The sequence below is a fragment of the Meriones unguiculatus genome, chromosome 8, assembly GCF_030254825.1.
Source record: "Meriones unguiculatus strain TT.TT164.6M chromosome 8, Bangor_MerUng_6.1, whole genome shotgun sequence".
In the NCBI taxonomy this organism is placed as follows: domain Eukaryota; kingdom Metazoa; phylum Chordata; class Mammalia; order Rodentia; family Muridae; genus Meriones; species Meriones unguiculatus.
The window spans coordinates 35,700,826-35,714,655 of record NC_083356.1 but is presented as its reverse complement, the minus strand read 5'-3'; the positions used below and the strand labels follow the sequence as shown (position 1 = coordinate 35,714,655).

The window sequence follows — 13,830 nt, the reverse complement described above, 5'->3', positions numbered from 1 at the left end:
ATGCTATCTGAGACACAGTCTTGTATTTGGTACCTGTCTTTGGTTCTCTGTCTCCAGGCGGAGCCTGGCCTCCACACACCTCCTGGTCTCCAGGAAGGCTTGGCGCTGGGCACGGTCTGAAAGGTAACTGATGAAGATTCCAGCTGTGTTCATGCACATGAATAGCACCGCCTGAGCCAGGACCTGTGAGACAATTCCAAACATCCTGGTTAGATGACTAAAACAGTAGCTGCTTGGAAGCAAAGATTAATATAAGTAAATATTTTAGCAGGACGTTTTTACTAGTAAACTAAGTATCTGTGCCACGCTGGTTGAACATTACTTTTCACTAGGATCTCGAATCAAAAGTCACTTTTCAGACATTCCTTTCCTGACCACTCCATCCAATTAAAAACTGTTGTTTGGTCCTCAAGTCTAGGCCTGAACCTTCATTAGAAACATGAGGAAGAAAACCTGTGAGATTCCTCCCTTGACCTCACCTTCCTACATCCTTAACTGAAATGCTGGGCCTTCAATAGACTAGAGCTAGATGAACTTAAGGCACCATAAAGGATCAGAACATGCATTCACTAATGGTGATTGTGCTGTGTTTTGATTTTATTGCTCTAAGGTTCTATTGGACAAAATCATGTCTGTTCACCAACTCAAGGGAAAAAAAATACCATAACAATACCATAACACCTAACATAGGAAGGAGGCTCATGTCTATAATCCCAGTACTCAGAAGGCGAAGGTAGAAGGACTGATACAAGTGTGAGGATAGCCTGGGTTACTGTATGATAGTACGTTCCTAACATATCCTTATATAAAAATTCTGAAGTTCAAAACAAAATAAAGTACGTTGTGTTACACAAATTAAAAAAGATAAAAGATTTAAAAATGGCATTACTAGGGATGAATATGGTCATTATATGATGGGAAAATGGTCAATGCATCAGAGAAATATAAAAATTCTGAATTTTCATACATTTAATATTATAGTCTCAAGATACATAATGCAAAATATGATAAAATTGGTATGACTATCTATTGATCAATATCCTAGGGATGTATTTTCAACAAATCAAAAAATTAAAAAGCAAGAGATAATTTGACTATGGTTTTCAATTAATGCTCATTAAATGTAATACAGTATCCAACAATTCTTCTACTTAAAAATGTAAATACATATTATGAAAAGAAGCTACACTGTGTATTTTAAAGACCTGATATCAAATAAACATAGTGAATGATTACTGTGGTGGTTTGAATGAGAATGTCCTCCTGTAAGCTCGGATAGTATACTTGAATCCTTTGTCCCCAGCTGGCAGCACTGTTTGGATAGGCTATGGAGGTGAGGCCTTGCTGAAGAAAATCTGTCACTGGGGGTTGGCTTTGAGGTTTCAAAAGCCTTGGGGCATTCCTAGTCACTCCATCTGCTTCTGCTTCTGCTTGAAGATGTGATCCTTTATCTCTCAGGGTCCTCCAGCTCCAGCCTGCATGTCTCCCACCTGTTGTTACCCTATCTCCACCGTTATGGACCCTAACCATCTGGAACCATAAGCTCCACTAAGCCCTTCCTTTTATAAATTGCCTTGATCTTGGTGTTTTATAACAGCAATAGAAAAGTAAATAATACAGCTATAATGTCATCAAGTTACAAAGCAATGTAGAAAAGAATAATCATAAAACACAGTATTCTCAGAAATTAAAAATAAAAATATTTTCAAACAACCTATTGATCTAAGGATACATGACAATCTCATAATGGAAAATTTCACTGAAGAACAGTGAAAATTCCAGAGAACAAAACTTAGTAGTTAGAAAAAATGGTTGGAGATGAAGGTGCTGGCCATTAAACATAAGGGATTATCAAAATCATACCAAACCAAATAATACAAAACAAGCCCCAAAATAAGCTCAAAGTATATATATATATATATATATATATATATATACATATATATATATATGTATCTATATACTTTTTATGTATATATACTTTATATATATATATAAAGAGTAAAATTAATTGGGACTTGGGACCAATGAACTTGATAGTTTCTTTTTTGTCAAGGACAGTAAAACAGAAACACTTCTTCTAAGCTCAATAAAGAGAAAAAGTACAAAAGAGCAAGATAAAGGCTTAGAAAATCATGAAATTTACAAGGCTTTGAAGAATTTAAGAAATAATAATGCTAATTATGGATTTTAATATGAGTAAGATCTCAAATATAATTAAGATGTATCTGAAAGTATGTTTCTGAAGTTGACTCAAAAAGAGAGGGAAAATTAAATACATATAATCATAATTAAAAATCTTTCTACAAGGGAGGCAGTAATCCCTGATGGTTTCATTAGATAACTCAAACAATTGTGAGAAAAATAATCTAAATATTTCATCTCTTTCAGAAAATAGAAAGTAGAGAATGCTCCCCAAATCAGTTTATGAGGCTAGCTTGTTGGGAATGGAGCTGGCTTGAACTTGCAACTCTCCTGCCTTTGCCTCCTGAGTGCTGAGACTGCAGATATATGTCATTATGTCTACCTTGAGCTAGAATAATGTTGGTACACTGAAACTAAAAAAGTGATTTAGATACAACAGGTAAAATTTGTTTATAAAAAGATGAATTCTTAAACATAATAGTAGAAAAATGAATCCATAAATGTATAGAAAGGATAACTCAACTTGATTAGGCTGAATTTCTTCTGGAAATTTGTGGATAATTTAACATTATTAAGTCAATTAATATGACTCACCATATATACACATACATAAATATATAAAAGCATAGTTTTTTATAAACAAAGTTTTCAATTTTTTTCAACCACATTGTTGGATTTTAGTGCCAACAGAAACACAAACACTTGAAGCAATATGCCACCCAACGGTAAAAGGTTGAAAGCATTTGCCTAAAGATTGGGAACTCAGTTATCACTACATATATCCAGTACCATTCTCAAGACCTGGCCATTTCAGCAGGAAACAAATGAGTGAAGAAGAATTCTTTAAGTTTACTGAGACATTGGAAAGGGTAAGTATAAGAAGAATTATGCTACCATTATCTTCAGATGTGATGATTCTCTGTGTGAAAAATCCTGAAGTCTCCACAGAAGAATTGTTAGATGAGGGTAAGTTTAGCAAGGATGCCAAGTCAAATAAAGTTGATTGCATTCCTAGCCACTCAGGAGTGTGTATGCACATGTGTGTTTGCACATGTGTGTTTGCATGTGTACGTGCGAGTGTGCAGGCACATGCATTCACATATACAGGAAGACCCTAGTTGACACTCTGAATCTCCTTGGATCACTTTCCACCATACTCATATAAGGCAGGAACTTTCATCTGACGCCAGCGCTATCTGATATGGCTAGTCTGGTTAGCCAGTTTGTGCCTCGGATACCATCTTTGTTTCCAGTGGTGGGTTTTTGGTGGGCCATTATGCTTACCTAGCACCTACACAGATTCTGATACTCCATTAGGTTTTCTCATTTTGGGGCATTTGAACATTATTTGTTCTGCCATGGGTGCCTCTCCTGGTACTTCTTGTCTTGCGGATTCTTAATCCCCTGTTCTTAGTTTTATTGTAGCTGTCCCAGAAATGTTCCCTAACCACTTCATTATAGTCAGATTTTCCTACAGCCTATGTGTTCATCATTAATTGTAATTATATACTTATTTGCTTGCCTGCTTGGCTGATGTGGATCAGCCACATTAGAATTTTTATTTATACCCATACAGACGTGGTGGTTGTTCAGTTTGACTGATATTCAAGCCTTGCACAGAAGTAAATGTTCAACGAGGTGTCTATAAATTGCTCTGTTTCCTGTGTGCTAAGTAGTTTATAAATGGCAACACTAATGAAAGAATAGCTTCTCTATATACCACTAATCATCATGCACAAGATATAGCTGAATGATGATCTTGCAGTAACAGTGGTAAAATAAAGACATCAAACAATATCCTTGACAAATGTTAATATAGCAAATGTGCTAGACAGTGAATGAATTCAGACAAGAGCAGAAGGAGCCGTTTCAGTAAGGGAATGCTGTCATTAGCTATGTAATCACTAGTCAACTTGTGTTGCAGATTTTAAAATATTACACTGAATGTGACATGTGATATTCTCATAAAAAGATTAATGAATATCAAATACATTGTATTCCTAGCCACTCAGGGGTCCATAACACAAAGAAAGAAGAGCCACATCTATAAGTCAAGACTGATAATCAAAAAATGATACCCAATTCCAGAATAAGTATGGACCAAGTTTTATAAGCCTGACAATTATTTTTCTTCTTTCCTATGCATATGTGGGTGCATATGGTTTACAAAAGTGACTACTGTGGGTCTTGACCAACAACATCAACAAATACCTTCTTGTTACAACAATAAAAACTGTGCCAACAGAGAGAAACCCAACTGAAAATTATTGGAAAAAATTAAAGTACATGATAGAGGAACACATGAACAAAAACATACTAGGTTTGTGTATAATATGCATACGTCAATATGCAATGGAAAAATGTTTCTTGAAGTATACATGGTCAAATATTGGAGAAAATTGATCAATGGGGTCACCTATTATTGCATGACAAAATACATGCCAACAGGTTAAGTGTGAAAGCAAACTTTAGATAGGAAAAATAAGATAGATGGAAACATTGTTCAATAAAGAACACAAGGTGAGAAGAATAGAGCCCAGAGACAAGCCATCCTACATAGGCTCTCAGTGTCTGGAAGTCACTGACCTCATAAAATTACACAAACAAATAATCTAATTTATGTAATGCTATCTAATAGTTATCTAAGAATGCCTAAGTTATTCAGTTATTGTTATGCTAATATGGTGAGGTAAATGCTACTCCATAGTAGCAATAGCATCTGGGGTTTCAAGAAGTAGTCTCCCTTAGCATTCTCTGTGTGAGAGCTTTCTTGGTCCTGTTGTATCTTGTAATCTATCTAACTACATAGCTAAGTGTGGGCCCCTGTTGTCTTATTGTATCTGTAAACCACCTCTTACTCAGGACTAATATACCAAGTATTAGATGTTGAAGAAATATCATGGATATTTCACAGATATATGTACTTTTTACTAATTTATACTAATGCTTCCATTCAAGATTATTTATGGAGCAAGTTCTGTGAGCATGCCACAGTTTTTATTTTTTTTTTGTCTCATGTGTATGAATATGCGATATGAGTTCATGCTGGGACTCAACACTGAGTCATATTGTGGATTATGAACAAATGGAGGGAAAAACAGGTGATGCCCACCAAGGAAATTGCTCGGCTTGGAATTACATGGGGAGCTGAAGATGCACATGATCTCCTACACAGTATTAAGGCCCTTAATTTGGGAAGCTTCCAAGTCAGTGTGCAGAAATGGACTCCCAGGTTGAAGGACTGGAATCTACTTCCTGTAAATTAACTGAAGATTAGGTTCACAGGCTTTGAGTATCTCTTGAAAATGCTCTTTAGTTTTCCTAGAATCTGAATTCCCCAGGGGCAGAGAATGTGCACACTGAGGTTTCATGTCTTAGCCCTGGGCCCTTATCCGTGAGCTCTATAAGGATGTGCTGCCTCTAAACTAATACCCTCTCATGATACCAGTTGGCTACCTCTTTGGTCCAGTTTTGTTATCACTGAGAATAGAAAAAACTGTCAACTTCTGCTTGACCGGCTCACTTCTCAAAGCCCAGGAACTGGAAATAATCTCCAGGAAGCTGGGTGCTTCCCATCCTTCCTGGGGTGGTAGCCTCAGTGTAGGCAGTTTAGAATACACTCAGAATAATCTTTAAGACTTGATCTAAAAGTTGTGTTTTGTCATTTCAGAAGGATCCACTGATGTCCAATGTCAAACAGGTAATAGTTCCAATCATGTCCTCTAGGGTTAGGGAAGGGAACAGGCAGCCCCAGGGGCCTCTGGAACTTTTCTCCCCTCTGCACTAAAAAAAAGTTGTATTTGCTGGTGTCCTGTATTTACTTTGTAGTAGACACTATACACAGACAATCTTCAGGGTCTGTCTCTGAACTGTTAAGGCTGGAGTCCTGCTTTATTCACAACAGGTGGAAAACTCTTTCATGTAAGTGTTCTGCATGTGTGAAAAGAACAGCTTAGAGACACTGACAGGAGAGTTCATCCCTGGAGTTAGATTTACTTAAAAGTTCTAGAAAGACACGTTTCAAACTGGTATTGATGAACTTGCCTTCGGATGTTTTCCAGCATTTTCTCTTGTGGATTTTGCATGATCATTTGTTCGTAGGAAGGAGTGTTCCGTACAGTTTTGGTTATTACACCAACTGCAAATGGAAGCCTAAGTCATAGCTAATATAACATACTTTGAATTCATGTTAAATACAGAGCATTTTGCTAAGTGTTTTTCATACATGTTTTATGTCAGTAATGGTTCTCTCTGGCATAGGAAGGAACTTAAAGGTCAGAAAGTAGCTTACCTGACGCTACCAGCCTCGTAGTTGAGGGGAGTCTGACTTAGGGATCCACGAAAAATCAACCAGGACCTGAAGGGGGTTCAATGGAACCGGAGTTCAGTCAGAAAACTAAGGGACAAGTTCCTAGCTCAGTGGTTCTCAACCTGTGAGTGGCAACCTCTTGAGGGTTGAACAACCCTTTCACAGGGTTCACTTAAGACCATTGGAAAATGCGGATATTTGCATTATGATTCAAAACAGTAGCAAAATTACGGTTATGAAGTTCCAACAAAATTTTTATGGTTGGTGGTCACCACAACATGAGGAACTGTATTAATGGGCTGCAGTATTAGGAAAGGAGAGAACCACTGTCGTAGCTAAATAAACGTTATACAGTACTTGAGGCAAACAGTGCTTAGTTACTGTATAATAGGAATGTGAGCAATGCAGATAAAGGCTGTGTAAGTTCAGGTAAGTGAACCCAGTGGACCTATCCACTAACTGCATTTTTCAGCTCTGGTTATGTGCTGGAAATCATTCAACATCCTTTATACGTTTGTATTTGGTTCTCTTTATAGCTCTTATATTGCAAGCACTAAGGCTAACTTTTGGTAAATGTCAGGGCTTAAGCTCAAGGTTTAGTCATTTTTCCTGAGATAATGAATGAAGTGAGCGGCAGAAGGAAGGATTGAATCCTGGTGACTAAGAACATAGCCTGAACTCATAACTGTGGTTCTCTGCCAACCTGCCCCAGAGACTGTTGTACTCACACAGACAAGGTCTGCTCCATCCACACACTGAGTATCCATGTCCTCAGGTCACACTGTACCATTCATGTGCTCATTTTTGTAACTCATTCATATGTGTGTGTAGGCTGGAGGAAAGCCTTGGCAATTGCTGCTCTCTAGGTGTTGTCTATTTTGTTGTGACAGGGTTTTTTGTTGTTTCACTGGCCTGGAGTTTGCCAAGTAGGCTAAGCTGGATAGCCAGTGTATTCCAGGAAGATCTGCCTGTCTCTGCCTCTTTAATACTGGGATTACAAGTGGCTACCATCATGGTGATTTTTTTATTTTTACTTTTGCTTTTAAGGTTCTGGGGGAAAAAAAAACCCTAGTTATGTTTGAAAGACAAGCATTTTATAAACTGAGTCATCGCACTGGTCCTGTGGCTCAGTTCTTGAGTCCATTCAGAGGTGTATGCTGCACAGTCCAGAAGAAAGAACTGGTTTCCAAGGGGCTCTAATAAATTAGAAAGAAGCTACTGAAGACAGGGTGAGGGTCTGTGAACATGTCTGAGGATTGGTTATGTTTCATTTCAGATATTCACGTGGCATTTCAGGGTGAACCCAGCCCTGTGTCTAGCCCATGGCAGCTCAGTATCCAAGTGGGTGCCCTAGTAAGGGGAACAGGAACTGTCTCTGACATGAACTCAGTGGCTAGCTCTTTGATTGCCTCCCCCTGAGGGGGGAGCAGCCTTGCCAGGCCACAGAGGAGGACAATGCAGGCAGTTCTGATGAGACCTGATAAGCTAGGGTCAGATGGAAGGGGAGGAGGACCTCCCCTATCTGTGGACTTGGAGAGGGGCATGGGAGGAGATCAGAGAGAGAGGATGGGATTGGGAGGGCGTGAGGGAGGGAGCCGCAGCTGGAATACAAAGTAAATAAACTGTAGTTAATATAAAAAAAAATGCTGAGCCTGATGGTCAACTGTTGGGCAGAGTGAATGGAATTTTATGTAAGAAGTGGGAAAAAGTAAGAGCTGGAGAGGACAGGGTCTCCACAAGGAGAGCAACAGAACAAGAAAATTTGAACACAAGGAACTTCCCAGAGACTCATACTCCAACCAAGGACTATTCATGGAGATAACCTAGAACCCCTGCACAGATGTAGCCCATGGCAGTTCAGTGTCCAAGTGGGTTACACAGTAATGTGAAGAGGGACTGCCTCTGACATAATCTGATTGGCCTGCTCTTTGATCACCTCCCCCTGAGCAGGGAGCAGCTTTACCAGACCACAGTAGAAGACAATGCAGCCACTTTTGATGTGAACTGATAGACTAAGGTCAGAAAGGAGAGGAGAACCTCCCCTATCAATGGACTTGGGGAGTGGCATGTATGCAGAAAGGAGAGGGAGGGTGGGATCGGGAGGGGAGTAGGGAGGGGCTTATGGGGGGATACAAAATGTAATTAATAAAATAAAAAAAATTTAAAAAAATTAATTGAAAAAGAAGTTTCATTTTTATCCTTTGTCCTCACAGAAGCATTCCCAGGAACATCATATTATCTACATTTAATGGTAAAACCAAGGCTCTGAGAGTAACTTACTCATAGGTAAACAACTCAGGAAATTCTGTAGCCATGTTCACCACCTGGGTTCTCCAGTATCAGGCTTGTGTTCTGTGCAAGCCACAGCATGCTTTCACACATCACCATAGGAAAAGATGCCCACATCCAGGACTTGATGCTAATGGATTCAAGTCTTTCCTCATGGACACACACACTGGAGCATTCATTACCAGAGCATACATTACATCAGACAGAGGGCAGTGCCACAGAAGGAGAACAAGAAGTATGGAGTGAGGGGCACCTAAAGGAGGAAATCCAGTGCTTGTGACAGTCTCCCCTCTGAAGGGGTGTTCAGACTTGGGGAATTAGGGTGGGTTGACATAGCAATCCTGACAAAGCACGTGAAAACAGCTCCCACTCAAAGCTTTGGACCTGCCAGATACATGCTGGAGTGTTGTGAACACACATCTGAATTTACAACCTTAAGCTTTACTACATACTGTCTATGTACACTTAGGCAAGTCACTTTGTTCCTCTGAGCCTCAACTTTCTCATTTGAATGACAGGAGAGAACATTTTCCTCTAAGAAGCAGAAATGCATAGCAGAGAGAAAAAGCTCAGAACTTTAGTTAAGTCAGTAGGTCAGTTTTCCGGTTGTAAACAAATAGCTGAGAGAAATGACTTAAATATGTGAGGACAGGTTGCTTTGGGCTCATGGTTTCAGAGATGTCAGACACGTCTTTGCCTCCACTGATTCTCATCATTCTCTCATGGCAAAACAGGACATTATGGCACTAGAATGTGTAAAGTTGGAGGCTGCTCATTTCATTGCAGACAGGAAGCAAGAAGGCTGGAAGGGACTGGGAAGCAGGTATAATCTTCAAAATAATTCCCTCAGTGGCGTATTTCCTGGGGTTAGGCTTCACCTACAAAAGTTTCCATAGCCTATCTGGTAATGGCACTATCAGGAGGTTAAGCACTCAACACATGTCAGTAGGAGACACTTCATATCTCTACTACATAACTAGTAAATTTGCATATTGTTGCATAACAGTTTCCTTTGAGATTGAATCATTCTACACTGCAGGGAAGATCCTTAAGCCAGAAGATAGACAACCCACAATAGCTCCAGGAAGTCCCTGAAACTGGTTAGAATCACTAGGCCCCTCCCTCTGAAGAATAAACAATAAAGACTCCTGAAGACACTTGAGACCAGATCAGATTCTTGGAAGAAGCAGAAATAAACAAATTGACACTAAGAGGTATACAACAAGTGAGTCATTTAGAAAGGACACTCTCCAGTCTGTTGAGCCACCTGCAGGCTGTGCCTTGTGCTCCAGCTTCCCAGTTTTTGTGGTCTGTCACCCAGCTGGGATGGGCTTTAGTGATATAGATGTCTTTGAGTCGTTTCTCTTCCTATAAGTAACCTGTCACCCATATTCCTGTAAGTAATCCCTCACCAGAAAACTCACTGGTTCACCAAGTTGGACTTTGGTGGTGTCTATACTTTTGTGTGTCATGAGCTCCCTATCTGAGGTGAATATACTTGTGTGGCAAATCTCCTCAGGAAGAATCCTGTCACACAACAGATGTCTGTACTAAATTACTGGGTTGTCTGGTCTAGACTTGATATGAGGGCATGCCCCTAGTGTTATTGTAACATGTTATACCATGTTGGGTTGCTATCCCTGGGAGGTCTGCTTTCTCTGAGGGGAAACAGAGGAAGACAGGATCTGGGGAAGAGGGGCGGTGGCAAGAGAGGTGGTAGGGAAAACTACAATCCAGATGTAATATATGAGAGAAGAAAATAATAAGTAAATAAACAACTAACTAACTAACTAACTAACTAAAATGAAATATGAAGTCTTTTATTTTCCTAGAGTGTAATCTGCAAAGTAATGTTTTTGCATTATATTTGTAGATAAATAATGCATTATAAATGTTCTTCCATGGGGTAAGAATATTTCCAACTTCTGGCTATTACAAATAAAGCTGCTACAAACATGGTTGAGCAAATGTCCTTGTTGTGTACTTAAGCATCTTTTGGATATATACCTAGGAGTCGTATAGCTGGATCTTGAGGAAGCACTATTCCTAATTGTCTGAGAAAGCGCCAGATTGATTTCAAAGTGGTAAGTTTACATTTCCACCAGCAGAGGAGGAGGGTCCCCCTTTCTCCACATTTTCTCCAACATGTGTTGTCACTTGAGTTATTCATCTTAGCCATTCTGATGGGTGTAAGGTGAAATCTCAGGTCATTTTGATTTGCATTTCCCTGAGCCAGACGCTGGAAACAGCCCAGATGCCCCTCAGTTGAGGAATGGATACAGAAATTGTGGTACATCTACACAATGGAATATTACTCAGTGATAAAAAAAAGGAAATCATGAAATTTGCAGGTAAATGGTGGGAACTAGAAAAGATCACCCTGAGTGAGGTATCCCAGAAGCAGAAAGACACACAAGGTATATACTCACTCATAAGTGGATATTAAATATATAATATAGGATAAACATACTAAACATACTGTACACCTAAGGAAGCTAATCAGGAAGGAGGAGTCTGGCTAAGATGCTCAATCCCTATTCAGAAAGGCAAAGAGGATAGACAATGGAGGAGGGAGAAAACAGGGAACAGGCCAGGAACCTGCCACAGAGAGCCTCTGAAAGGCTCTACCCTGCAGGATATCAGAGTAGATGCTGAGACTCATAGCCAAACTTTGGGCAAAGTGCAAGGAATATTATAAAAGAAGTGGGAGATAGTAAGACCTGGAGAGGACAGGAGCTCCACAAGGACAGCAACAGATTCAACAAGTCTGGAGACAGGGATCTTTTCTGAAACTGATACTCCTGCCAAGGACCACTCGGAGATGGCCTGGAACCCCTGCACAAAGGTAGTTTGTATGGCAGTTCAGTATCCAAGTGGCCTCCATAGTAATGGGGACAGGGACTGTCTCTGACAGGAACTGATTGGCTTTCTCTTTGATCACCTCCCCCTGAGTGAGGAACAGCCTTGCCAGGCCACAGAAGACAATGCAGCCAGTCCCGATGAGACCTGATAGACTAGGATCAGAGGGAAGGGGAGGAGGATCTCCCTTATCAGTGGACTGGGAGAGGGACACAGGTGGGGAAGAGGGAGGGTAGGACTGGGAGGGAAGAAGGAAGGGAGGTACAGGGGAGATACAAAGTGAATAAACTGTAATTAATAAAAATAAAAAAGAATATTTCTGATCTCAAGAATAAAATCTTGTGTATTTAAATTACTTTTAAAAGGATAGTTTATGCCAAGAACTTACTGTTCAGGAAAAATAGTGGAGAGGTGCCTACAGACGCAACTCTGGAATCAGGTTGAGTGGGCTCTAAATCTTAACTCTACCAATTACCACGTGGCCTCCATGTTAAGGTTGTTCTGGCAAAGGGGGCCGATGCTGCACAGAGTAGCTTGCATACTATGTACATATAGCTTAACATGTTAGCCCTGTGATTAAGAGTTTGGATTCCCAATTAAGCTGTTTACTTGTGATGTGAACTTGGCATAATTAGTTAACTTTTCTGCCCTTCATATTTTTTTTTGCCTCTATCATGGGCATACATCTTCAGAATGTTGTTGGATAACAAAAGAAAGACATTAGTAAAAGAGTTTTGTAACATAATTGCTCAGTATATGTGGACTCTGGTTGCAGTTAATTATTAGTATCATTGCAAGTATTTTCTTTGAAAATGTGCATGTGTGTGTGTGTGTGTGTGTGTGTGTGTGTGTGTGTGTAGGTGTTCATTTACATGTGAGTTCATACCATGGAGTGTTTGTGGTCAGAGGACAACTTGCAAGAGTTAGTTTTCTCCTTTTACCAAGCAGCTCCTGGGGATCAAGTTCAGCTTCTAATGTTCTGCAACAAGAGCCTTTTCCCTTGGAGCCACTTTCTGCCCCTAAATTTTTCATATTTTATTGATACAGAATAATTACATATACTTATGTCTACAATGTGATGCTTTGAAATATATAATTAGCAAATAAGGGTGATTGCCATTCACAATATCTTGAATTTGTATCATCTCTTTGTGATAAGAATATTTAAAATTCTCCTTTCTGGGTATTTTAAATCACACAATATATCATTATTAACCATGGTTACTTTACAGGCAATTGAACACCGGAATTTACCTCTCCTAACTTACACTGCATCCTCTGACTATTCTCTCCCTGTATTTTCTCTTTCCTTTGCTCTCAATCTCTCATGACATGACTCTTCTACTCTGAACTATTGAGATAAAGTTTTTCAAAATTCCACCTGAGTGAGACTTATGTGGCAGCTGTCTTTCCTCCAGGTTTATTCCTCTCCTTGTCAATGGCAAGACTTCAGCCTTTCATTACATCGTACAAATAATTTACATTTCTGTATCAATTGTTCCACTAATGGACTCTTAGGCTGTTTCCATATCTTGGCTATTTTGAATAACACTGAACTAAACATCCAAGTCCAGGTGCCTCTTCATCATGCTGAGTTGCTCTTCCTTGGTATATAAGCACTGTTGGGCTTTTTCAATCTCCTGCTAGTTCTGCTTGTATTTATTTGTTGGGAAGCTTCCAAAGTGGTTTCTATAATGGCTGGACTAATTTACACTCCCACAGTCAGTGTGTAAGAGGTCACCATATTCAATATCTGCACCAATATTTATTACCTTCTGTCTTCTCTTATCGGAATCAGGTAGAATCTCAAGATAGTTTTAAATTGCTTTTTTTTTCCCCAATGAAATACCACCAGTCATTATGATTGCTTCCTTTGTTTCTTTTGCCACTATAGTGAACCATGGAAGGGCTTGAGCAGGCAAGAGGCATGGCCACTTTGGGGTTTCAGATCTAACATGAGGAACAGCACTCATCAAGACTAAATGCTTCAAGGAGTGAAGAAAGGAAGGAAGGAGTCAGGATGTAAGGGTATCTGCAGGAGTCTGCAGAGCCCAAGGCTAGGGCAAGTGTCTCTGTCAGAGTCCTCCTGTCTGGGTTGTGGGCTCTTGCCATAGCTGTCAGCTATGTGACCAGCCCTCCTGCCTGCACTTTATAAGTAGTACATAGTGATTTGGATAAGGAATTACAATAGCACATAACGAAGTTTGAAAGGTGCCAGAACAATAAAG

At 39.7% G+C, this 13,830-nt stretch overlaps 1 protein-coding gene across 4 annotated transcripts in view; it reads right to left on the bottom strand.

Moving 5' to 3' along the window:
• The window catches only part of Adcy8 (adenylate cyclase 8), a 217,720-nt gene that overhangs the window by 166,605 nt on the left and 37,285 nt on the right, over window positions 1-13,830 (bottom strand). For all 4 annotated transcript variants that reach the window (XM_060389349.1, XM_060389350.1, XM_060389351.1 and 1 more), the window contains exon 2: window positions 34-183. In XM_060389349.1, the coding sequence (XP_060245332.1) occupies window positions 34-183 (150 nt within the window). The remainder of the gene's footprint in view (window positions 1-33; window positions 184-13,830) is intronic.